Raw genomic sequence first — 27,770 nt, 5'->3', positions numbered from 1 at the left:
GTTAATAAAAGCAAGCTTGTTAAGATACTCAGTTTCATTAGCAATGCACTCATATGGGGTGTACACATTCAGGATAACGCATTCCCTGTCATGTTGTGTCAGGTGTATTGCTATGCACCAGTCCACTTCCAGTCGGATTATTTTAACACAAGGATCTAGTCTCTTATCCCATAATATTGCCACACCACCAGCAATCCGTCCTCGTATTATTCTATCCCCAATATCAACACTGGACTCCCCAGCCCCGTGGAAACGCTCATTTATAGAGTTCAGTCCTTCTAAATCCTGCTTTGTCAGAAAAGTCTCTTGTAGACACAGCACATCACATTGACTCAGAAGTTGGTCTACAACAACCCGGCGAGCTTTGTCCTCTGCACTATGGCCCAAGCGCAGGCCACGGCAGTTATATGAGAGAACTTTAAGAGCCATCTGTTCAGTTTTATTTGGCCTTGGTGCCACAAGCAAAGGACGCCCCACTCATCTGCATCCCCGGGGGAACTGCACCACTCATACCCACAGCTCCAGCCCTCCGCGGCTCATAAAAACGCCTTACATAAGCTCCCACTGGCCAGAGATCAGGATTGTACATCTCCGCCACTTCATTACACTCAGATGAGACTTTGAAAGAGGCAAACCTGCTATTATCAGAGCTTATTTTCAGACATGTAACTTCACGACCCAGCTGGCCCTGAAGATATTCAGTTAAAGTCTGTACATCCAAGTCAGGCGAGAATTTAGAAGCAAAAACACTCACCAGTTTTGTTGTCACAGTTTTTATGTTTTTCACTGCCCCTGTGCCCACAATGGCCATACTTTTAGCATTTGTTTTCACTCCAGGTGTAGTACCGCGTAATCCCGCTTGTCGCTTTCCTCTCCTCACAACCGCGCTCCACTTTGGGGATTCCGGTGGATACGTAGTTTGACCAGAGATCTTGCTATCTCCAGGGGCAGCTTCCCCGCGCAGTACGCTCGCCCGATCCGTATCCCTTCTCCCAGCATTTGCTGCAAGCCCAGCAGCCTGAGTAACTGGCGGGTTCGCAGCGTTTGCTTCGGCACTTCTGCGCTCACCCTCCGTGCGGTCGCTGTCACTGCGTCCATCGCTTCCGTGTACGCCGCCAGCACAGGTGACAGGTGCAGATCCACACCCACCCTGGTCCTCAGGTACCGCATCCGCTGCACATTCTAGGCTGGAAACCCGGCGGTTCACATCTGTTGTGATCAGACGAAGGTCCTCACATACGTCCACCTGAAGTTTGAGTGCGCACTTCATCGCTCCAACCTCAGCGTGCAATTGCTCCATTCTCTTGAGCAGACCGCAGACATCCATGTTTGAGAAAGTAACAGGAGGCAAATCATCCAAATAATGAGAGACAAAACGTGGCACATTTTCCCCACATTCATTTAGGACTTTTAGACAGCTTTTGATGTTGTTTATGTCTTTTTGCGCTCCTTTGTGCGCTACATTTCGCTGCGTAGTAGTGCACAGGTCAAACAGTACTTTCTTGGAGGCCTCTATAGACTCGGTGTCGAAAGTGTTAATAGCCATCAGCACTATTTCATCCTGGCTCAAAGTTCTGATTTTTACAGCCAAAAAGTTCAAGAGCTCATCCTCCACAATTATTTTTCCATCCACAGTCCTGTAGATCTCAGGTTTTTGTCTAGATCGACATGAAGCTGGGACAACAGATACACACGCTGTTGTTCCGTCAGCCATCTTCCATCCAGCATTAATGAGATTGAGATATATATATATATATATATATATATATATATATAGATAGAGAGAGAGAGAGAGAGAGAGAGAGAGAGAGAGAGAGCTGTACTTAACAAAATTTCTTTTTATATACACTTGTGTATACATTTGATTTTTCAATCAAATGTATGGTCAACTAACTGTTTTTGTATTTATTTTATTTGATTGATTAATTCAATTATTAGGCAAACACTTTTTTTTTATTATTGACTTAAAACACAAGGCAAACAAAGCTGTTAGATAATCTAGTGATGAACATTTCATTAAAGAATTAATCTAGTATAAAACACCAATCCCAAACAATTAAATAAGGATGAAAAAATGAATATCTTTCTACTCTATGCTAACAATATCTTGGTGTAAATAAGCAAAGCTTGCACTAACAAATACACCAACATCTTAGCAGCTAAAAGGCTTATTGGGAAAAACATTCTCTTGTGTGAACTAAAGTCACCTACACAACTCAGTGACAATTACAGCTTCATACAGCCTGATTTCATTATTTAAACATTTCAAATTTAATCCTGTGGAAGAGGTTTTTGTCCCTCCTTTGACCTCACACTGGGTCATAGTTTTTGTCCTACATTTCCCTTTAAAACTCGCCTCTGCTAACAGCATAAACCCAAACTTTGTGATAAATCACTCAACACTTCCTTTGACCACAGCTTTCACATTCTACTTCCTGTTTTAAGAGGTTCCCTGCTGTTTACATCAAAGCCTTTTCATCCAGATGTTTTCTTTATAAACAGCTGGACAAAACAATGTTTGGGGTCTTGTTTTAAAAAAATATATCACACACATTATAGATATAAAATATGTAGATTGTGCTTGCCTTTCTACAGCCTTTGCAGAATATGGAGAATGCTGCACCAACATCTGTTTTTATTCTCTGATAGAGACCAAGAGTGGAAGTTCCTGACCCTTGACTAATTCCTGGAAGAAGCAGGAAGCTTTTGTGGTTTTGCCTTTGTGCAACTATGTCTCGCCCAGGCTTGAAATCATTACCTCATAGAAGGTTGGAGGGAAGATCATTACAACAGGGTTTTGTATATACAGAGAAGCAAGCCGTCTGATAGGTCATAGAGTATACTCTATGTTACACAAGAAGAGTTCGCTTCTTCTTTATATAGCAATCCAGAGGATAAGAGAATGTTTGTCATAGCAAGCCCTCTGCAGTGCGGAGAAACTCTGTGTTAAGCCTCTCTTGATTTATGCTGCAAGACTTGCCAGAGAAAATTATCTTGTTGAGTAGAAACATGCCCACAGTGCCAAGGTTCATGTGTTTAATCCGAAGACCGCATAATAAATATTAATGAATTTCAATACAAGGTTTAACTAAGGAGTATAGATGAGAGCAATGTAAATACACAATTAATAAATAAAAATTAAATATGATCAGAAAATGTGTGTATTGTAAATATTTTAAAGTTATTGATATGGCTGTTTGTTTTATTTTAAGCTCTGGACATCGAGAAATGGAATCTGGAGTGTTTGTTCAACAACACCGACCATCGCACTGACCTCAATGGAGCTGATCGACTCATAGTGAGGAGAGGCCAGCCATTCTCCATCAGTCTTTATCTTCGGTCTGGAAGCTACCAGCCAGGGATCAGCTCTCTTGACTTCATTGCAGAAACAGGTACAAAGTCTTTTAAATCAAGTAGTTATTTTAATTATTGACTTTCTTTTAACAAGTAAAGATTCCCTACTGTCATGATGGGTAAACGGAGGCAAGCCCAAGATGCAGAACACACACGGAGGAGGCAGGGAAAAAGTTCAAAATGTTTAATAAAGTTCTGAAACACACGGTTAAGCACTGGGACTGAAATGGGTCAGGGGCTGGTTCACTGGAGTCTTGACTGGGACTGGAGACTGTGGGTTAGCAGAGTTCATGAGAGGCTAAGCATCTAGCTTCAGGCTTAGCAGGGCAGTACTAGATTTGAGCTTCTAGCTCACAGCAGAGATCAACAGGGGATTAGCACAAAGGGATCTTCTGGCTGAGCTTCCAGCTCTTAGCAGGGAACAACGGGGAAAATCCACATATGATTCTTCAAGCTGATTCCACGTAGGTACCAGCGGCGTAGGAAGCGGGGGGGACGGGGGGGACATGTCCCCCCCAATATAAAAGCCAGGTGGATATGTCCCCCCCAAAAATTGTACCGCAAAATATTAGATTTTGACAATTTTTTAACTATCGTGCTTTTATTTTGAAGGCGCAGCATAGCGTTACGTCACTGTACTCCCCCTCCCCTCTGTGAACTGTTGAGTGTTTGAGCACTCAGAGGGAAACAGCGATACAGAAAGTCAGAAACTTGTGAATGAGGTAAAATGGTCTGTCGGGAATGCTGCTATGAATATTGCTTATTTATAACGTCTTGTTGTCAGTTCACTTTCATATATAGAAACTGAATCTTTTTGGTTTAGGCATCTTAGTCTTGTAGGAAGAGGATTAGGGCCACTGAAAAAAGTTAACTGATTTTTAATTTTTTTTAGTTTAACATGGGGGAAAAAGTCAGAATTCTGACTTTTCTCAGATTTCTGACTTTAATCTCAGAATTCTGACTTTTTTCTCAGATTTCTGACTTTAATCTCAGAATTCTGACTTTTTTCTCAGAAATCTGACAGATGATTAATGTTTCTAATCAATTTACAGTTTTTTTTGGTGGTGGTGGTGGGGGGGGGGGGGGGGGGGGGGGGGGTACTATACAGATATATAAAAACAAGTAGGTCTAACTAAAAAATAACCAGAATATATGTTTAGAGTAAAGATTGACTACTTGTGTTTACACAAGCACACAATTTCAAATCTGCTGAGCTTGCTGTGCAAGAAAATGTAAAATATACGTATAAAGAAATATAACAGGAAGTACTGCTAAAACAAACTAAATGTTAAATAATGTAGATATTGGTTTAAAAAATTCTTCAGATTTGGAAATTTGGAAGGAATACATAATTCTGAAATTAATCAACAAATCTGGTAAAAAAATAAATAAATAAAAAATAAAAGTTGCACTTTTTTACTTGAGGAATTTGTTGAATAACTTCATAATTATGAGTTTAACTAGTTGGAGGTAATGCTACACTTCTCTGCTTCCTGTCCTGCTCATAAAAGGTAAACATTATAAACCCACCATTAATTTTCTACACTATTTGGAAAACACAACACAAATGTAATATAACAAAAGTATGTTTAACAACAAACATGTTAGCATCAAGCCATAGCCATGTCTCTTTTAGAGACTAGATCTCTTGTTTTAATGACCTTCTGCTCCTCCATTAATGGGGGGACCCCTCGGGCACGTAAAAAGTTGCCTAATTCTGTAATTTTCCACCAATGTGTCACTGGCTCTCTCAAACAACTCACATCTTTGTCAGTGAAGCTGAGTGCTCCACATCTCTGCCTTCATGGTGCCCATCTACATTAAGATCCAAAATTCTGAGAAAAAAAGTCAGAATTCTGAGAAAAAAAAAGTCTTAATTCTGAAAATAAAAGTCAGAATTCTGACTTTTTCCCGTATTAAACTGAAATAAAATGTAAAAATCACTTAACTTTTTTTTTTCCAGTGGCCCTAATCCTCTTCCGTAGTCTTGGGCTGATCACTCATCCAATATTTAACTGCTAACTTTCTCTAGACGTTTGCCACGCTAGCCAAAATGTTTTTTTTATATATTTTTTTTTATATCTCATTTCAGTACAATGCCACCACCAACTAAAAGGCTGACACAGCAGCAGGACTTACTCAGATTTTTTTAAAAGAGAAATGTCAGTGTGAGCAACAGTCACCTAACAAAACTTGTGTTGAAATTAGCCCGGTCTGGGCGTGCGTTTTACGAGGATTTTTTATTTTTTGCATGGTTTTGATTCGCCGAAATGGACAGATGTTATACCTGCCGCGCTCCTGATCGTTAGTTAACCACAGGGAGAATTAATTCTAATTCTTAGCAGTGGCGGCCGCACAACCACTAATTAACCAACTAATTAACTTCTGCATCTTTATTTCCTCAAATAAACTGCTGGCTCCTCTTTTTAGACTATAAACAGATTAACACAACATTGACAACTCTGTAGTTTTCTCTGTTCTGTACTGCAAATTGGAATTAAAGGCGCCATTTCTACCAAAGGTCTGGACAGACTGGCCACCTGTCTAGGGTGGACCCCGCACCAGCACCTCCCGACCCCACTAAGGGACAGGGTGTACAGAAAATGGAAGGATGGATGGATTTCTACCAAAGGTTGTTAATGCGTTTTTGAACCAGATGCTTCAAAGCGCCCTGTCCATAATTCTTCAACACACTGTCAGCTCCCTCTGTCAGTCAACCTATATAAATTCATTTTTGACCATTATTGCAAGTTTGACAAAATAAAACATATCAAACTTTGCACTTGTGTGGCCTACTGAATTGTTTTGATTTTCTAGTGCGTATGCGGACACTAAATATGCCAAGGGCTGAAGCCCTTGAAAGACATCTCCCTTTGCTTAATAAAAGACTCCAGTCATTTTGTTTGGTGATATGCTCAAATCTTATGAACAAATGCATTATGTTAATTTTAAATGCATTATTTTTGCAAACACATTTATAAAGGAATAAAGTAAAAGATTAAATAGCCTTTTTTTTAAGTAGCGTACTTAAGATATGTTTCTGTTGAATATTTACGAATCTCAGATTTCCGACATGTGTCCCCCCCAATTGTAAACATATTCCTACGCCCTTGTAGGTACCTCCAGGGAAACTCCACATAGGAGTCTTAGGTTAAATCCACGTAGGAATCTTCGGGTTGGCTCACCAGGGCAGATAGTAGGTTAAGCTCACCTAGAGCTTCTGGCTAGAGACAGGTTTCCTGTGATGCAGCTCTCCCAGAGCTGCAGGCCAGAGACAGGTTACCAGTGAGGCAGCTCTTCCAGGGCTTCACGAGGAGACAGGAGGTTAAGCTCATCCAGAGCTTCACGAAGAGACAGGATTCCTGTGAGGCAGAAACAGGGAAGAGTTAGAATCTGATCTCACACTAGAGATAACCAAGATTCTTCCAGTAACAGAGGCTCAGGTTGCTAACCAACTACGATTAACACTGCGGCGTTGAGGCAAGGTCTGAAGTCAGCTTATATAGGAGAGGTCTTCTGATGAGAGGATTAGCAACAGGTGTGCAGGAAGGTTCCAGCTCCAGAAGACCCACTGCGCACTCTGCTGGAGACAGAGGGTAGTCTCCAGATCCCCACAGTAACTCAACCCTAAGGGAAAAACACAGAGCAGAAGAGGATCCTCTGTGCCCTCTGGAGGGCAAGCCTGAGGATCCTAACACCTACATTTTTTTTTGTCTAGTTAGCAGTACTTAAGGACTGGTTAATGTATTTTTGGTATATAAAATTGTGTTGAAATGTCAGGGTAATTCCTCACACTCAGGAAGTCAGTGTGTTCAGCCTCACCTTACTGGGTGTGTTAGTTATTTGAGGATCCAGAGGGAGCAGTGTTAAAGGGAAGGTAGTGATCTAGTTCAGATACAGAGGTGTTTCCTTTTTGCAGCTAAAGCACGTTGCGGTGTACTTCCCCCAGTTCATTTGAAACCCACCTACTGTATGTATTTCTGTGCAGTTGTATTCAGGGTTTTCTGTTTTTGTAGATCTTGTTTGTGGAATATAACTGCAGGAAAACTTTTGTCTCTTGCAAAAAGCTTGTAAAGGCAACAATTGCTCACCATCAAATTCAACTCTGATATCAGGAAATGTTGCTGCCCCGAAGGGAAATTTGTGCATACTGTTATCACAGATAATAGTATCAAGTTTTAAAACGTCTCCTTATTTTGATGGATTTGAGAGGGGCCCCCATTAAAGCCGGGGAAGATAAAGCACAGTAAAGTTACTTTACAGACGTCCTTCCAAAGTTCTTTGCCGTTAAGTGGATAAGCTTTTATCTATTGCACTGTTATGCTGAAAATGCATGTCTGAACAGAGTCAGATATGGTTAAACCTTAGACACTGGGGTAAGTGTATCTTGCCTATCAAATGTTTACATACTGTACACTCATAATGGGCATGGATGTCATGTGATTCAAAGATGTCACGTTTGGATGTTCATATAAAAATCTATTGTGGATTTTTCATGTGTGTAATCAAAGAGGCTCAAATATAAATATAAACTAGCATCTGAACTAAATTGTATTTTAGCTTATAAGAAAGGGAAAACCATGTGGTTTTCTGGCCTAGACCAGGTTTTGAGGGGGCAAGGCGCATTTATCACATCTTGTTTCAGTCTTAGCATATATTTGTGAAGATTTTCCAGTGGAGTCCCATACCTGTTAACTTGAGGTATCCCTCCTTCATTCCAGGCAATGAAATAGGATCACTGCTAGTGAAAGCAGCCCTCGGCATGATGGTACCATCACTGCATTTGACAGCCGGTGCAGGGTTCTTAGAGATTGATTAACTGTCAAAACTGTGACACATCTAAGTAGAACAATGTGTCAAACATATATCAAAACTGGATTCAGACGCTTCCTGAATAAGCACCAGAAATACCAGGATCTTATTAACTCTGTGTCATTACAATAAAAAAGCGAACTATAGCTTTTAAAACCAACCAACATCAGATTGGAAAACTGCTGAAATATCTTGTAAGAATTAGGCCAGGACCTTGCTCATTTATATAAAAGCTGTTTGCTTATGTACCACACATTCAGACTCTATATACCTGAAATCTGTTTGGTAACTCCTGCTGTTTGGTTGTTGATGAATTAAGAAGCTAATGCAGAAAACATTTTAATAAGTTTTTGCTTGCTATGATCCTAAATCCTGAATCCTATATAAATTGAAAGTGTTGATTTAGAACAAGTACATGAAATAAAATTCTTGGGTGTCATATTAGACGATAAGTTTAGCTGGAAACCTCAGATCAGCCTAGTAAAATCTAAAATAGCCAAAAGTGTTGCTGTTATAAGAAGAATTAGTTTCGTCCTGGATTACAAATCTTTGTTTATTCTGTACAACACACTCATTGTACCACATTTAACATATTGTGTGGAAGTTTGGGGGAATACATACAAAACAAATTTACAGCCATTATACGTTTTAAAAAAGAAATCAATCCGAATACTACATAAAGTGGGATACTGGGAACACACAAACCAGTTATTTATCAAATCAAATATACTGAAATTCTGGGACCTGGTAATATTTAGAGGTTCGAAATCAAAAACTTCCACACAATATACAGGAAATGTTTGGTGACAGAGAAGGGGGTTATGATCTAAGAGGTGAAGGATACTTTAAAAAACAACACTTTAAAACAACCAGAAAGAGTTTTTGTTTATCTGTGTGTGGAGTAAATGTCTGGAATCGATTGAATGACGAGTTTAAAAAAATTAAAAATGCAAACCAATTTAATAAACTGATTAAAACCGAGCTCATTTCAAAATACGCTATATGACTGTTTAATAGTCTATAATGTAATTGATGACATAAATAGAACTTAAAATAATTGTACATGGCTAAACATCATGTGGAATGGAAACAAGTGTTTTTTTTTGGTTTTTTGATGTTTTGACATTTAATTGAGGATAAATTGACAAGTAGGAAAGGGGCAGGACATTATAAGATGTAGCTTCTACCTGCTCCTTTTCGAACAGAAAATATAAAATTTACATGTCACAAGGGCAAAATAATTTGTTTTATATTTTCATTCTTAAGTTTGTTTCATTCAAAATTTTTTTCTTTCTTGATTGTTTTTACTGTCTGTTCGAAATAAATAAAATAAAATAAATAAATAAATAAAGGATAAAGCCATTGCAACATCAAAATCCCATTATTTTTGCATTATTTATCAATATTGCTCCACATAATGTTTTCCTAATGTAGTTCAACTCTCCTGGAAGTGTAGGGTTGACTTTGAGCCCGTATGTATAAAGCAGAAACTGTGAATAGAGATAACTTGCTGCACTTGTCAAGGTGAGAACCTATGTATTGTTTTAGAAATTCATTTCAGCTGTGTATTGTATCATCATCCCACCTTTGTCTTAAATGCATCATCAAAAGCCCTGAATCGATATGACATTATCTCCCACTGACAGTATTTGTGAACTTTGACTGGAAATGCAAAATTTCCTTTTTCAATGATTTTTTTTCTCAAAGATTTAGTTACTATTTGTTCCTCTTAACAATTTTCTTGATAACATGCAGGTCCTCAGCCCTCTGAGCAGTATGGTACCAGGGCCCGTTTCGGTGTCTCTCCTAATATTGACACTTCTACCTGGAGTGCCGCAGTAACCAGCCCTCCTGGGAACACGGTGGCCCTCTCTATCTGCTCTTCTCCCAAAGCTCCTATTGGCCGCTACACTCTTACCCTGGGCCAGTCAGGGAAGATTGAGTTCATTCTTCTGTTTAATCCCTGGTGTCCAGGTGAGTAAACACTACCCCTCAGTGAATATGTCTATCAAGTAAAGTATCTTGTGGAGATAACAAGAGCTTAGCTGATCATGTTTCATGTAGACATGTGTTAAGGATTAGAGCTAAGAGAATAAATCATGCCAAACGATTTTCAGTATTTTGTTGCTTGATACTAAGATTGAGTCACTCTTTTAAGAATTCAAACCTAAGCATAGCAGTTTGGACTTGCATTGGGACATTATTTGTAATTTGTCTTGGCAACAGCGGATGAGGTGTATATGGACAATGAGCAGAACCTGGCCGAGTATGTTCTTTCTCAGGATGGGATCATCTTTCGAGGCAGCAGCAAACACCCCATACCCACTCCCTGGAATTTTGGCCAGGTATCAACACCAACACTGACAGCATCAACCTCTCTTCATCACTATAAACAATCAATCAAATGAGGCAGGATTTTGTCAGAGTGTTGATTAAACTTGAGTTAGACTTATTACAGTGAGAGGAAAATATTTTCTGATAAGGTAACCTAATTTTTAAAAAACACCTCCAAGCCTGTGCGCATATCTTGCTCTGTTTTTTGTCTGCTTCCTCAGAACCGACGTATTTAGGGAAGTTTTGTTCCACCACGTCTACTGGATCCTTTTCTAAGGGAGCACAAATCTAATGGGTGTGTTATTTTCTACAGTTTGAAAGTGGAATCCTGGATATTTGTCTTAGGATTCTGGATATGAATCCTAAATGCCTGCGTAATCCTGGAAAAGACCATTCAGGGAGAAGAAATCCCATCTATGTAACCCGAGTACTGAGTGCAATGGTATGACCTCTCCATTTTATTGATTATATATTTCTATAGCCAATGTTCATATATATTCAACTCTTTGTTGTATGTTTCCATGACACACTTAGATGTTAGATTTCAGACGTGAAAAATTTTAGACTATTTTTGTTGTGTGGCAGGTAAATTGTAATGACGACAAAGGGGTGTTGCTGGGGAAATGGTCTGACGGATATGAAGGAGGGGTCAGTCCTTTGTTTTGGCGTGGCAGTGTGGAGATTCTGCGAAACTGGGACACTCAAGCCTGTCAGCCCGTTCGCTACGGACAGTGCTGGGTGTTTGCTGCTGTGGCCTGTTCGGGTAAGACAGGAGAGGCTGTATGGCTAGAGAGAATCATTATTTTTGTCTAGCTGAATCAAAACAGTATATCACCACATATGCATAATCCCCCTTCAAACATGACACTTTATCTTATGTCTTTGTAGTTTCCAGAGCACTGGGCATTCCCTGTCGAGTCATAACCAACTTTCTGTCTGCCCATGACAACAACAGCAACCTGGTGATTGAACGTTACGTCAATGAGAAAGGGGATTCCATTCAATCTAGAGAAATGATCTGGTTAGAACTTACTTGCATTATATTTAACACATGGTTGAGAAAATTATGAGCACTCACAGCTAAGGACAGCACTGGGTTGCTCAAACAGAGCAAAAACACCTGTTCAATGTGTGTTATATATCTGCAGGAATTACCATTGCTGGGTGGAAAGTTGGATGACTAGGCCAGACCTCAAACCTGGCTTTGATGGCTGGCAGGCTAGTGACCCCACTCCTCAGGAAAAGAGTGAAGGTACTGCTTTTGAAATATGTATGCATAGTAAATCTAGTGTCATAGTTTCAATTCTGAGAATTTATTTGAATTCTCAGGAGTGTATTGCTGCGGCCCCATCCCTGTCAAGGCCATCAAGGAGGGGGAGCTTACCTTCAAGTACGACGCCCCTTTTGTTTTTGCTGAGGTCAATGCTGATATTGTCACACTCATGAAGAAAAAGGATGGTAGCACTTCAGAGGTCACCACCACTGGATTGGTGGGCCAGAAGATCAGCACCAAGAGTGTTGGCAGTGACACCAGAGAGGACATCACTCACCTCTACAAGTACCCTGAAGGTACCGAAAGTGGCATTCTGAATGACTAAATAAATAATTCTGTTAAAGGTTTGTCGACACCGAATGCAAGTGCAGGAAATTTTTGTTGTGGTTTGTCTGGCATTGGTTGCTTGACGTTTTGGCTCCCTGTATTGACTACATTAACACATTGTCTGTCCAACATCCAGCCTCTACTGTGGCAGAGTAAAGCACCCATCTCCAGTAAATTGTTGTATAAAAAAGCTTTGTTTTTGCTGCACTCCGTCTTCCTACATTTCTTAACTCCTGCATAATTTCGCTTTGTTCTATCTGCAGTAACACTCTTTGCACTAATTGCTCAATTTATGTCACTTTCAATGCTTGAAATCAGTACTTTTCTATCGACCATTAATTTGTTACTGAACACTTCCTTTCTGGGGATAATATGCAAATCACTCATTCTACTCGCTGTGTTCAGTGTGAAAGCATCTTTACAATGTATTGTTGAAATAAAATATGGCATAGATATACAGTAGATTTCTTTAAAAAAAAGCTAAATTTAAAACAATTTGACTTTTTAACAAAATTTTTTCTTGAGTTTTTGATCGATATGTGCCCTCTAAATGCTGTTGAGTACCTTATGATTGCCAGCATATCTGACTATAGAGGCAGATGTGTCAGGAGTTTGTACTAACACAATAACACGATAAAACTAAATGAGAAGTGTCACTGAGAAGGGAGTGGAGCAGCCCATTAATCTGGAAGGGCTTGCAAGGTTATTTACACAGAATGTGAAACCCACCCCTCTAGAGTTAAAAAGCTTTTTGACAAGCAAGTAAGAAAAATGTAACACCACTGACAACCTTCTCAGAAGTTGACATAAGCAAGTTCACACAGAGGTGAAATCCATGTAATACTTTGAGAAATGGTGAAAAAGAACTGGAAAAACTCCCAAAGTAAAAGCTCAAGCTGTGCAGGCATCTTTAGCTTATCACAGAAAACATGTTTGATAAAAGCTCTGAAAAAGGTAAGTTGATAAAGAACTTTCAAATAACTCCATCTATTGCTGCTGTATTTAATCTCAGTCTCAGAACTCTACAAAAAACTAATGTCTAAATTTAGTACCCTTATTCAGAAGGGAACGTCTCACTCTAGGAAACAGTTTTTACATAAACTTTTTGCTAATATATCATAATATGCGCCACAAATTGTCCGCATTCCTAACATTAAAATAAAGGAATATGTGTGGCTACTTTAAATTATGTTCAATCAGAGTTTCTAGGAAACTAAGTCCAGTTGTTGACATGCTTGTTTCATTAGGTTATAAATGCAAAGCTGTTTTTCTTATGATGACACAGAAAGCTGTGAGAACATGTCACTCAAGAAAGGTATAGCATATTTTATTCTGACTAAATCAGTTAATCTGTTTACATCCAAACTGAAAACTGGCAACAAATTCGGACAAAGAAATATTATCAGTCTTGAAAGCAGGATCATTAGTGTGGTTAAAAAAAAAAAAAAAAAAAAATATATATATATATATATATATATATACACTATATTGCCAAAAGTATTTGCTCACCCATCCAAATTATTGGAATCAGGTGTTCCAATCACTTCCATGGCCACAGGTGTATAAATTCAAGCACCTAGGCATGCAGACTGTTTTTACAAACATTTGTGAAAGAGTGGGTCGCTCTCAGGAGCTCAGTGAATTCCAGCGTGGAACTGTGATAGGATGCCACCTGTGCAACAAATCCAGTCGTGAAATTTCCTCGCTCCTAAATATTCCACAGTCAACTGTCAGCTGTATTATAAGAAAATGGAAGTGTTTGGGAACGACAGCAACTCAGCCACGAAGTGGTAGGCCACGTAAACTGACGGAGCGGGGTCAGCGGATGCTGACGCGCATAGTGCGAAGAGGTCGCCAACTTTCTGCAGAGTCAATCACTACAGACCTCCAAACTTCATGTGGCCTTCAGATTAGCTCAAGAACAGTGCGCAGAGAGCTTCATGGAATGGGTTTCCATGGTCGAGCAGCTGCATCCAAGCCATACATCACCAAGTGCAATGCAAAGCGTCGGATGCGGTGGTGTAAAGCACGCCGCCACTGGACTCTAGAGCAGTGGAGACGCGTTCTCTGGAGTGACGAATCGCGCTTCTCCATCTGGCAATCTGATGGACGGGTCTGGGTTTGGCGGTTGCCAGGAGAACGGTACTTGTCTGACTGCATTGTGCCAAGTGTAAAGTTTGGTGGAGGGGGGATTATGGTGTGGGGTTGTTTTTCAGGAGCTGGGCTTGGCCCCTTAGTTCCAGTGAAAGGAACTCTGAATGCTTCAGCATACCAAGACATTTTGGACAATTCCATGCTCCCAACTTTGTGGGAACAGTTTGGAGCTGGCCCCTTCCTCTTCCAACATGACTGTGCACCAGTGCACAAAGCAAGGTCCATAAAGACATGGATGACAGAGTCTGGTGTGGATGAACTTGACTGGCCTGCACAGAGTCCTGACCTCAACCCGATAGAACACCTTTGGGATGAATTAGAGCGGAGACTGAGAGCCAGGCCTTCTCGTCCAACATCAGTGTGCGACCTCACAAATGCGCTTCTGGAAGAATGGTCAAAAATTCCCATAAACACACTCCTAAACCTTGTGGACAGCCTTCCCAGAAGAGTTGAAGCTGTTCTAGCTGCAAAGGGTGGACCGACGTCATATTGAACCCTATGGATTAGGAACGGGATGTCACTTAAGCTCATATGTGAGTCAAGGCAGGTGAGCAAATACTTTTGGCAATATAGTGTATATTGCAAGGGAGCTACAATAAAGAGTAGCACAAATGGAAAGGCAGCTGATGTCCACCTTTAAATTTGTTGGTGGATCCATTTGGATATGGGGTTATTTTCTTCCAAAACAAATGTAAATTTAGGTAAACGAAAAGGTCCACTGCTTATACAGTACTCCAGTACACTACATTAAGTCATTTATCCATTCACACACACTGATGGTGGCCGCTGCCCTGGTGCTTAAATATACACAGGTTCCACCGGGTCTTTTGACTACCATATTAAGGCCAGAAGGGTGCTTAATAATAACAATTGAACTTTACTGATCTCACACTGGGGAAATTTACCTCTGCATTTAACCCATCCCCTTGGGGAGCAGTGGGCTGCCATTGTGCGGTGCCCGGGGATCAGTATGGGGTTAAGGGTCTTGCTCAAAGACCCAGATTGCTGACTGTGGGGATCTAACCGGGGACTTGCAACCTTCTCAGTTTGCACAAGTGCACTGCTCTAACCACTAGCCCAACTCTCCCCTAACACTACTTGCTCTAGGGCACAAAGAATGAGGTGGGTTGGGCTCCTGGATCCTACACCACTTTTACCACATAGCATCCTGAAATCTTTATAGCAAAAGACTGATGGCTGAAAATGGGATGTTATTTAGCGTTTTAGCAGGATGATTTAAAGCATATCACCCAGAAAGGGTTCAGCAGACAGGAAAACAACCTTCTTCCATTCGAATGTTATTTTTCAGGTCTAAATCCACCATAAAATGTAGACGAGAGAGATTGAGCAAATGGCCAAAGATCTGTCTTTCTCTGTATAGGCTGCGGCCTTATGACAGTGGATGGGAGAAGACTGAGGGCACTAAAATACATGTTCATTCAGTCTTCTGACTGTAGAGCTGGTAGATGGCTGACAAAATATTGCTTGTTTGTCAGGAGAAAGCTTCTTTTCTTAGCTGGAAATTATAGCAGTGGGACAAGCCAGAGACTGAAAGAATGTCCTTTAAACAGACAAGAACAATGCTGTGGATATGCTGGGCACAATTACAAGCAATACATTTGTTATGAAAAGAAAATATGGCACATGTTCATAAAAGCTCATATCGACAATCAGTAACTTTGGTGAGTTCTGGTTATTTGAGATGTTTTTTAGCCTCAGAATGTAGCTGCAGATGTTGCAGGCTGAAGTGAGTGTTAATCTTTGTACAGGAACGTTTCTCAGTAAAATATGAGATCATCTGTATCACTGCTGAATGTTGGCAAGAACTAGATTCTCCAACCGAACAATAATGCCAAGCATATCCCCAAATATACAGCAGAAAGTGATATAAAATGGAAATAAAACCAGTTTCTGAAGGCCTAAGTTCAGACCTCACACGACCCTGGTGAGAAGTTTCCATAAACAACTGCATGCAAAGCTCAGTGAAGAGGATATAAAAGAAAATTTGGACCAATTGTTCACACAATGTTGTGAGACTGATGGGGTCTCCAGGAAGACAGCTGTAGTTCTTCAAGCTGTTAAAAAATCTGCTGTACTAAAATGCAATGCTTTTGTAAATAGATTTTTAACAGGAACTATATAACATATGCTTTGTGAAGTATAAGTTCTGAATAATGCAATCGTTTTTGGCATTTACTTAATCATAATTAAATACTTTATCGCAATTGTTTAATTTGAGCAGGGTAGGACATAAAACAATTGTGCTAAAGTAATTAAATATGATAAGTAAATGCCAAAAAGTGGTTGCATTATTTTTTAAATGCGCATCTTCAGTCCACTAATAATCAAGTGCTGGAAACAAAGCCAACTCCACTGTTTTTTGGTATTCCTGCAGATTAAATGTTCAGTTTCTTTAGCATTCCATTCACTTTTTTAAATTTAATATACAACAAGCTAGGAAAATTAATTTTCAATTTTTTTTAGTTTGGATCACTTACACTGAAAAACTCCTGTGACTCTGTGGCTTTTTATATTCCTAGGATCGGATGAAGAGCGGGAAGCTTTCACAAAAGCCAACCATCAAAACAAGCTTCTCCGAGAGAAGCCGGACCAAGGCCTCCACGTCACTATCAAAGTTACACCTGACATGAGGAAGGGCTGTGACTTTGACGTATACGCTGTTGTTACCAACAACACAGAAGTAGAGACAAAGTGCCGCCTGGTGTTTGGGTCCTGCGCTGTTTCCTACAATGGATTTCTGGGAGGGAATTGCGGTTTCAAAGACTTGCTCAACGTTCAGCTCACACCGGGAGCAGGTGAGCCAGGTCACCATGTGGTGAGGAAACACAGATATCTGTTATTATGCTTACATTCGTACTATGAGATTTTGTCCGTGACATTCCAGAGAGGCGAGTCCCACTCAGGCTGAATTACACAAAGTATGGGGATCTAGTAACAGAAGACAACTTAATTCGACTCGCAGCTCTACTGGTGGATTACTCCACGGGAAAGACAAAACTGGCAACAAGAAACATTGTACTGGACAATCCTGAAATTAAAGTCAGAGTGAGTACAAATGCAAGGTTTGTTTAGCTTTGGGTGTTGCATACCTCCAATGGTAAGATCCCTTCCAAGATTTTTTGGCAATTATTATTAAGATTTGGTTCAGACTGCCTTAAAAAAAAAATAAAATGAGAAAATAAGACATATAGTGGCTTGTAAATGTAAACAATCAAGTTGAATTTGTAATTATGTTTGGATAATGTCTGGGCGGTGGATATTGATGTTTTTTTCCCCAGGATTGTTAACTCTGACCATCAGCCCTACCAATCCCTGCCAAAGAACATCAGTGCTGAAGCATGATGCTTTCATAGCCATGTTTCCCTGTATGTTCAAGGCTACGTTTCCCAATAATTTGGCACCACATATGGTTTTTCCTGTGACAAACAAAAAAATAAAACTTCCTTTCATTGCTCTTTCTCAACATTAGCTTTCTGGTTAAACATTGTAGGCTACATTGCCAAAGACGATAGATAAGATATGACCATTTTGATGAGATTAAAAACAAGCAGGGGCTGCTCAGTGAAGTACTGGGTAGCACTGCTGCCTTTCAGCAAGAAGGTCCTGAGTTCGATTCGGAGTCTTGGGTATTTTTGCATGGAGTTTGCACATTCTCCCTGTGCATGCGTGGGTTGTCTCCGGGTACTCCGGATTACTCCCACAGTTCAAAAAAACATGATTGTTAGGTTAATTGGCTTCTCTAAATTCTCCTTAGTGTGCGTGAATGGTTGTTTGTCCTGTTTGTATCTGTGATGGACTGGACACCTGTCCAGGGTGTAGCCTGCCTCTCGCCTGTAGACAGCTGGAGATAGGCACCAGCACCCCTCACAACCCCAGAAGGGATAAAGTGTGATGGAAAATGGATTAATAACAAACAGCTGTACTTTATTTTGTATTATTTCATTTGTTAAAGTAATTGGCTACAGTGCCAATTAATTTAGGAGGAGTTGAGTAAAGCGGACTTAATGCAAATGTATGGCACACTTTGCAGATTATCACTTGTAAATATATGCATTATTTTTCACAATTCTTTTAGTTATGGGCTGTTTGTTGTTTTTATGTTTTGTTCTATTAGTTAGCTAAATAGAACAAAACCTGTTATATGTGGTGGTATTGTGGAAATCGGCAAAAGTAAATTTATTTTCTAAGCACTTCAAATGAAAGGTCGTTTTTTAACTCCAATGTGAAGTCAGTCAAGCAGAACTGTTTAAGGGTCATTTTAAGATATCATTGAATGTGTTCGGAGTCAGGAGCTAAAGAGATTAAGTAAAATAATAATAGCTAAATAATAAATATTCATCTCTACACTGGTTAAAGTTCGACCTGGCAATGACAGAGCCAGAAACTACAGTAAAATATCCTGCTAAATATCAGGCATGCAGTTTGATTGCCCAGAAGTACTGTGCTTACATAAATATACACAGACTGTGGAGCTGTGGAAGATATTATAAAGTTCATAAACATGATCTGAGGTAGTGCATTAAGTTCTGCTAATTTATGCTTTGCCTTTCTGACTTCTTAAACAATTGTTATCCAAACATCCACCTTGATTTAAAACGCTACATTTCTGCTGCTCTTTGTCTCCAATATCTTCTTCATCACCTTCTGCAGATAAACATTTTACAGTTCCCCTGTTTAAATTGTTAAAATAGTACAGCTTGCAGGTTTAATTCTTTACTAGTCTTACAGTGGATGTAAAGTTTTCCATCAATTATACAATGCTTTACAGTATTATTGCTACCTCATAATACATTTTTAATTGTACATTTATATGATAAATCAACAAAACACATTGCTAAATTGTGATTGGAATGAAGAGGACTCAATGCTTGTCAAGATTTTGGTCTAATGGCCAAAATTATTGGTGGAGGATACATAAAGCAAGGTAATTTTTCAAATGTGAAAACCCAAACTGTTGCAGCTGTTTTTATAACTTTTTTTTTAAGCAAATTTTAAAAGTCAGGAGCAAAGTCATATGCAAAAAAATTGTGCAGCCATTGTAGAGATAAAGAAGGAACTTGTTTATAATTAAGCCAAAATGAAAAAAAAAAATTACCTAATTCAAACATTGCACATTTATTTTTTAAAAATGCCTAGCCTGTAGGGACATTTCTAATCGTGGCAGGAGAGATTTTATTTTCTCTCTGTGTTTTTAAACAGGCTCCGCATGTAGCAAAGTTATGTTTATTGTTTTGGACTTACCTTCTCAATAACTTAATCAACAGAGACAACTTTCCCATGTTTTACATTTTATCCTTTGTATTTAACTTAAACTTTAATCATTTTCTTCATTTAATGTTTACTTTTTTCATACCACTTTGATAAAGACTACCTATGTGAAATACATTATATGATATTTAGTATTATCATCTTTATTTTTTAAATATTTATTGTAAACATCTCTTCCAACTCCATGGCTTATGACCTCATCTTTCTTTTACTGCTACTCTTAAACTGCTTGTAGAAGGTACAATCTTCTCATTTACATGGGCAGAACCACACCAGTTTGCACATCTTAACATTTGCACAACCATTTTAGTAGATTACACACAAGACCACTATTTCCAAGCTGCAAAAACTGTTTGCATGTGCAGTCTATTTGCAATCTTTGAAGATCAAACCCTGAGTTTTTCACATTATTTTTGACCACTTTTGCTCATCAAGATAGGATGGAAACCATGTGTTAACATTAACCTTTAAGTCCTGTCACTATTTCACCATTTTCATGAAGGTGTCAAGTTATAGACTTCCAGATTGAAATGTCCAAACGCTTTGATCTAACTTAAAGGCAGACTCTGTTTACTTAGTAGGAGTAATCTGAGCTTGCGCCCGGTTCTTGGTACTGACAAGAGCAATAAGTCAGCTGACCTAAAGGGAAGAGGTGTCACGCAGGGCTATAAAAACTCAAGAAACGTAGAACGGGGGAAGGCCATTTAAGACTGAAAAATATTAAAGAAACTTAAAATGGATCCACATGTGCAGTCTGTGAGGTCAGTTCAAAACTGATGAAATGCATTGAGTCATATCTGTGTTAGAACATTTAAAGCAGAGTTTTTGCACCATCTGCAGATGTATTACTCTAACCTAAATTATGTGCGTAATAGTAGCCCAGCTTTATGGTCACAGAGACATTGATTATTGTCTTAAATTATTTTTCTCCTTAGAATGGGCTTTATGTTTTCAAGTAGGGATGCACGATATAATCGGCCCCCTATCGGTATCGGCCTTAAAACTGAATATCGGACATCGGCCACCCCACCGATATTTAACCCGATATTTGATCAGCTTCTGAGTTTCTGAAGTCTAAAAAAATTTAAAAATACTACTACTTCGTCCTCAAAAACTTATTTTTTACAGACTTAAAAACTTCTAAAGACGAGGGAAAAAATATTGATACATTAAAATATCACAATATCTTCATATGCTGATATATTGCCATTTAAAAACACCAAATCAATATCTTTTACTAATGACATATTGCTATATGTCATTAAAATTTTGCCATATTTTTATATGTTGATATATTGACGCGGTATAGATCTATTTTACTAACAAAATCACACAAGAATTTGCAAAACATCACGAGAGTTTGTAACAGAACGATGAAATTTCACGAGATTTTGAAAGTAAAATAGATCGATACCGCGTTTTTAAAAATCAATTTGATATCAGCATATGAAAATATATTTGAGTATATTATTTTTCAAAGTGTCAGAAATGGATAACAAAACTGCTATTTTCAATGACTACTTATTTTTGTCCAGCTTTAACATCGGTATCGGTTATCGGCCGCATGAGTTTTAAAATATCGGCATATCGTATATCGGCCAAAATCCCAATATCGTGCATCCCTATTTTCAAGTAAAATAAAGCTGGACTTATCCACCTTGATCTGTGTTGAATACAAGCTAATCATCCATTTGACTGTAAAACCAAGATTTGTAGTTGTCAGCTTTAAAAACTGGCGAAGGTAGCCCTGAACCAAAGACAAGTTTTCTGATCTGCCACCAAATGCATCACATTAGTTCTTCTTTGTGTGTTAATCCATCTTGTACTGATTGTCCCCTAGATCCTCGGTGAACCAAAGGAGAACCGGAAGCTGGCTGCAGAAATTACCCTTCAGAACCCTCTACCAGAGCCACTGGATAACTGCTGCTTCAGCATTGAGGGAGCCAACCTGACTGGAGGCAACATCATCTCTGAGAGGTTGTTTACTGCTATCCTTTAACTGCTATCTTTTTGCATATATCATAGATTAAGTAATATCAAAATTCCACTAAACTAAAACATCGCTGTGTTTGATGGAAGTAATTGCTTTTTTAATGTTTATAAAGAATTCCCCTTTGCTTTGCAACACCCAGATGTGCAACTGGAATACATGACAGCAACAGGTTGTGGAAGAAACAAAGATGATTTTAGATCATTTTTTGCTGACAGGAAATTTGCAGCTCTGCATCCTCTCCATCACAGAAACGATTTATCTGTTTATAGCCTTTTGTCTTTGAAATGTTTATGCAATCTGAGTTCCATGATAAAACCTTCAGTGAAGTGACATTTAAATGTTTCCCTTACAGGCTGGGCTGCACAGTGGGACCAGGGGAAGACGCCAAAGTTAAAATCTACTTTACCCCGACCCATTCTGGGTTAAGAAAACTGGTCGTCGACTTTGACAGCAACAAGTTGTGTCATGTCAAGGGCTACAGGAATGTCATTATTGGAAAATAATATGTTTTATAGATTTGAAGATGGAAACATTTTTAGTCAATTTTTCATAACTGTCTATGCATCTAAATATATTAATCGAAGCACATGTAGCATTTTTTCTTGCTGCAGACTGAAAAGATTGTTTCCTCTTGCTTTCTCCTCAAATACTTTATATAAAATTATTTTAATCTTGCTGTTTTGAAAAATGAATCTTATCTAATCACATTTATTAGTGCAAACTTTTTAACCTGCAATGTACTTTTTCATAGTCTGAAGCAAAGATAGCATGTTACTCTTGATAGTAGCTTTTTTGCATAAAACTTATTACATGAGAACTGAATATGCATCTGAGTTTGAGTCATATTTGGGGAACAATTGAAGCTGTATAACTTTAGCTAACTTGAAATAAACACATGTTAAACTAATGTGGCGATGCGTCTCTGAAAGTGGTATTTCTGTTAATCTATCAACTAAAAGTTTCTTCACCTTTAGCATGTCGCATGAAAGTAGTGGAGGTACCATTTCTTATAATCTGCTCCTCTCTCTGTACATTGTGCACACTTCACATTATTTACAGTCAGCTCCAAAAAAATCCAGTTCATTTGAAAAAATATGAACAGATTAACCCCTATAAAATACAGCTTAATAGAGCGTTGATGCACACTGTGATCCGGACACAAAGGCCTTTTATAGAAGGAAAGACCTTCATTAGAAATAGGCTCATTGTGAGGTGTTTTTTCAAGCATCATAAATAAAGAATCTTCTTAATGATTGTGTTCACTAGTGGTGTATGTGCTGTTGTAGTATAGTTCCTAGTTAAGTGCTGGTTTCCTTCTGGATATACCCTATGAAAATCAAATGAGCTAAAAGATCTTATTTCAGCACTCCATTATATTTTTGTCAGTTTTTCTAGTAATCTTAAGCACAATTTCTGCATTGCCTGCATGTACTTGTGCAGTTTTGATGCCATCTGGTGGTTGGAAAGATGAATTCATCAATGTTTAAAAGTAGTCTGGAGAGGTTGTGTGATGCTCGTGAGCTGGCAGCAACAACCTTTGAAACGCATGTTTTTTTTTTTTTTTTACTTTATTTATGTATAGTAAATGTTAGTAAAACCAAACATAAACCATGCAAAGCAGATAGGATTGCATGTATGCACTCTCCACCAATCTACTGTAGCCTTTCTGCTCAATAAAGATGGTTGTCCGTGCAATTTCTGTCTTTAAGCCAAAGCCATTAAAATAGCACAGAACTTCTCTCAGGCCTATGTTTTCTGAATGATCAGTTAACAGATCATGGTTTATTTTGTGAAAACTGATCTCAAATCATGCAAAGAAGAGCAAAAAAAATTTTGAATAATATTTTTAATTGATTAAAAAGCAGCAGCACAGTAAAAACATACATTAGCATGCCTTCCTATGCTGGGAACACAAATAAACAGTTAATTATAGATATAACATGAGTACCAGAATAAAGTTGATAGAGTCCGATCTTCAGTTTTGAATGCTAATATCAGAGCAAATCTTGTACAAGTCTTTTGATTAAAGGAAGCAAACACTTTAGTTGGCTTTAAGGAATCAAATAGCAGGAACTGAATGTTCTCTAAATTCATTTTAATTCAACTCATATAGCCAGAAGTATAACATCCATAAATCTTACATAACCAATAATTTATTATGCATTACTCAAAGACAGCATGAAATAATAAAAGGCAGATTTTTGCATGCACTGTAAGGCACAACCATTTTCTTTCACTTACATAGATCCGACTAACCTTTAGGTAATTTGGTCAGTTTGGATTTCCAAATTTTTTCTCTGCTAAATGCAAGAATAATGAAATGTAACATTTAATCGGAACTTTACATAAATTTATCTTTACCTCTGAACATTTTAGGAAACCCAAATGATAATGTTCTAACTTATAAAAGCTTTGAAATTGTTAATATATAGCATTTTTATTAACTAGAAACACACGTTAGAATTATTTTTAAAGCAACATTTAAAAAAAAACTTTTGAATATAATTGCTGACCTCCATAAATCTGGTTCGTACCTGATGATAGGTTCCAGTATCATGAAGGTATTGGAGAAACCAAATAAAGACACAACTACATCATGCAGCATAGGAGAGCCAGCACTTCTGGGCAAGATTTAACTATACTCTTGGACCTTAAAAAAAAAAAGACACACCTTTGATGACCAAAAAGATTTTCTATACTGTAGAGAGGAAAGATGGTGTAAAAAGAAGCCATAAAAGAAGGTGTAAAAGAAGCCATCTTTGTTAAAAAGGAAAAGCTGTCACTGAGTAACGGGGGAGGATTGAGGTTTCAGCTTACAATATTTTACAATTTGGTCCTGAAACTCATTCCAAAGAGATTACATAAGCTCACTTATCCTGACTGAAATGGCCACACACACAACCCATACAAAAAAAAAAGTCTCCAACAACCCAGGAGAACAGCAGGTGGGTCTTTTATCTGCATCTAACTTGGAATCTGCATAGAAAGATGGACCTCCATGGTGCTTAAATACATCAGCACTCAAACTGCAGGTTGCTTTTGTGTGAGCTGAAAGAACTGATAGGGATCTCTGGATAGATGCTGGAATTTTTTTGGAAAAAGTGAGCGAAAGTCAGTTTGCCTTCAATGTAAGCCTGTTAAGTGTTTTTTTACTTCTACAATATTTGCCTCAAACCCATCTTGTTGCGGCCCTAAGTAGCTGAGCAGTGACTGTTCCAGTTCAGTTATACTATTGGTGCAAACGATAAATGCTGTTAATGGATTTTGCTACTTGTAGAGGCTTTAACTGTCAACGCTCTGCATAAGCACAGGCCTCCGAATAAAGTCATCACGTCCTTAAATGCCTCGTCAGCACCAGCTTTTGCATCGCCAAGTCAGTGCCTTGAAGCAAGCAGCTTCAACTAAGGCTCCAACCCTAACCCAGGCATAAGAAGGAGCAACCCTCTGCTCACTGTCCGTTATTGAATAAGGCCAGGTTAGGCTAAGGTAGGCCATGCTAAGCTCTCATCCTGACCACACCCTTGATAAACCCAAACTGCTCATCCCCTCATTCAGCCCCACCTCTCAGGGTCTCTTCGGACATCCCACCTTCTTGTTTGGATTTGTCTTTGTTTCATTTTTCTGGGGGAATGTTTTTAACCGAGGAGAGTTGCAGTTTTAGGAGGGATAGGTCAAAATTCTTGCTAGAAGTTTTGAGTAGCAGGTGGTAGAAAGGTTAAAACGATCGACCCAAGACATGTAGTTTATATGGCAATTCTAATTCATACAAAACCATTTAAAATTGGAAACTTTTATTTGAAAGGTTTAATAAATATGTTGCTCATATCTCTTGTAACAGGCAAAATAATTCCAATCTACGTATAAACAGGAAAGGTTTGGTTTGATTAGATGACAGAGTATTTAAGGAAAGTGGTCATGTGTCTTTCTATCAAAGTTTTGTAAATACCTGGTATCTAATAACTGTATAGCCTGTAATCATACAAATAATCTTTGGCAAAACCAACAAAATAAGCTCACTTTACTTACTCTTTGCCATTACAGTTCACATAAGTTTAAAGAAACAGCATAAAACACACAAAAGTAACAAAATTAGAACAATATTAATAAAAATGCACTGGTACACAGAGCCCTCTAAATAACATTCAACAAGAGAGGATTCCAAGCAAAAAATCAAAATATTATATACAGAGTCCCTGTCCAGAAACTGCAGCTGTGTCCAAAATCATCAAACTGTGGCTTCTATCTCCTATTCCTTCACCTTTCATGCGGCAGACATCAAGATGTCTACCATGGGTAGGAAGGTATGCTCAGACCGCTGACAGCCTTTAACCTTAGGCACATCATCATGCAAAGAAAAAGCATGATGGAGGAGGATCCTAGTCGAATCAGGGATCACAGCCTTCTGGAAAAAAAAAAAACTAAAAAGAAAAGCAAGTTACCCAAATGTAGCAAACGAATTAAGTTCTCCACAATACATCCTTATATGACTGTGTGTCACACCGAGTGTGCTTAAAGCAATAATCACTGTAAACAGTACTGGTGCAGGATCTCTTCTCTCATTCATTTCCATGAGGCAGGCTGTGCTCATGTATGTCAGGCAAATGATTTTTGGGAATCCCTTTAGTGTACCTCCTTAGCCCCAGTGAGGGACCTCACAGGCTCCCTATGCTAAAGGAACTAGGATAGGAAGCATACCGATTCCTTTCCCTAACTTCTTCAAACCCTATTCAGGATTTATCATGGTGAACGCTAATTCACTTCCCCTTTGGATAAAGAGTCCTTACTAAGTTGATGATTTTGGACGCAGCTGATTTGTCATCAGGATGGTAATAGCTACTCTATTGAAAGCCCCTCTTAGGGGAGGAGACCAAAGTAAATGCAGACAGACAAAACGTTCGCTCTAAAGCACACAGCGCCCTCTGCAGTCAGTGTTGCTGTGAACAGATCTCTTGCTCAGATCGCGACCATTGGTCTGCTGTAATTGACTCCCTGATGAGTGTTGCTCTAGTTTCTGTGGCTGAGCATCATCAGTCCTGAAGCCTCTCAGGCTCAACTTGGAGATAGGCCTGGACATGGTAGCGCTGTTCCACGGGTCCACTGTAGTCAATGACATGACACTCGTAGGTGCCTTCATCTGCTGGTTTCACACTGGAGAGTCGAAGTTTGTGGGAGATGTTGCTGCCACCAACTTTTACTACCTGTGAAGGACAGAGACAGTGAGTCCTAAACATAAGACTGCTTGAGATTACATACTGCATCGCTTTAAAGGATCCCAGGATTTGGTTAGTTGACTTTAAACATATAACTTATAAAATATGGAAAATACAAAAGTTTTGCTGCTTTAAATTTCTTGAAAAAGTATGTATAGCATCCAAATAATTTTACAATAACACAACAAATTTTCTGTTTTATTAGAGTTTTATCTTTCTATAAAGGAAGGTTTACAAGGCTTTCGGGTTAATTGGATTGTGTTATGAAGAACCACAGTAGACAGGCTTAGGATGAAGTTATGGAGAAGCTTAAAACTGGATTAATTAATAAATATCCAAAGCCTCATCCATGCCACAGTCCCTAACACCGCGTAGACATGGCCATCCACCTAAACTAAAAGCTAACAAGGAGAGCAATAATCGGAGAAGCAGCTAAAAGACCTGTGCCAAAAAAGTTAAAAATCTACATATGAAAAGCCGGTATGGAGAAATACCAGTAACTGTAGAGAACATTAGTATTAACTCAGGCATATTTCACATCCTTTTCTATAAATAGAAAGATTTTAAAGAATCAGACACCAAAAATCTTCCCTCTTCACAATTTGGCATTATTTTCTGTCTATTCCAATAAAAAATCCTGAAGGTTGCTGTTGTAAAAAGATTAAAGGAAAAAATCCTCTCCTAATCACAAAGTTTCAGCTAAAAGATGTTGCTTACACTAATTTTAGTGGCATCTTTTGGCATCTCCTCTAGGGTCCCAATCTGCACAGAGAAAAGTAGATTAGACATCAAAAACTGTCTCTGCAACATGGAATAAAAATGTCCTTTGCCTTTCTAGCAGGGTCCTAATTTTTTTTCTCCAGTTACAAACATCACTTCTTGTAGATCATTCTCACAAATGTGCATGCTTACATCAACATGCACTCAAAGCACGTAAGCTTCAGACTGTGTGTGATTATGTATGCAGCAACACAGAGGTATTCTTTTGGGCATCGATATGAATTATGCATGGGAACAAGAGAGA

The 27,770-nt window shown here is 38.7% G+C and overlaps 1 protein-coding gene and 1 pseudogene across 1 annotated transcript in view; one reads left to right on the top strand and one right to left on the bottom strand.

The window, feature by feature from the left end:
- tgm2b (transglutaminase 2b) overlaps window positions 1-22,443 on the top strand; it is a 29,342-nt gene extending 6,899 nt beyond the window's left edge. The window contains exons 2-13 of the mRNA XM_038274882.1: window positions 3,213-3,392; window positions 9,922-10,140; window positions 10,393-10,511; window positions 10,814-10,942; window positions 11,086-11,263; window positions 11,389-11,521; window positions 11,649-11,752; window positions 11,830-12,069; window positions 16,795-17,070; window positions 17,160-17,320; window positions 21,384-21,520; window positions 21,889-22,443. Coding sequence (XP_038130810.1) covers window positions 3,213-3,392; window positions 9,922-10,140; window positions 10,393-10,511; window positions 10,814-10,942; window positions 11,086-11,263; window positions 11,389-11,521; window positions 11,649-11,752; window positions 11,830-12,069; window positions 16,795-17,070; window positions 17,160-17,320; window positions 21,384-21,520; window positions 21,889-22,039 — 2,027 coding nt within the window. The 3' untranslated portion in view covers window positions 22,040-22,443. The remainder of the gene's footprint in view (window positions 1-3,212; window positions 3,393-9,921; window positions 10,141-10,392; window positions 10,512-10,813; window positions 10,943-11,085; window positions 11,264-11,388; window positions 11,522-11,648; window positions 11,753-11,829; window positions 12,070-16,794; window positions 17,071-17,159; window positions 17,321-21,383; window positions 21,521-21,888) is intronic.
- Window positions 22,444-25,310: 2,867 nt separating this feature from the next.
- Window positions 25,311-27,770, bottom strand: part of LOC119776466 — a 29,186-nt pseudogene continuing 26,726 nt past the window's right edge.

Source organism: Cyprinodon tularosa, unplaced genomic scaffold, assembly GCF_016077235.1.
Source record: "Cyprinodon tularosa strain WSP-4 unplaced genomic scaffold, ASM1607723v1 ctg936, whole genome shotgun sequence".
Classification (NCBI taxonomy): Eukaryota; Metazoa; Chordata; class Actinopteri; order Cyprinodontiformes; family Cyprinodontidae; genus Cyprinodon; species Cyprinodon tularosa.
Note: the sequence above shows the minus strand (reverse complement) of the source record. Positions and strands in the feature narration are given on the sequence as shown.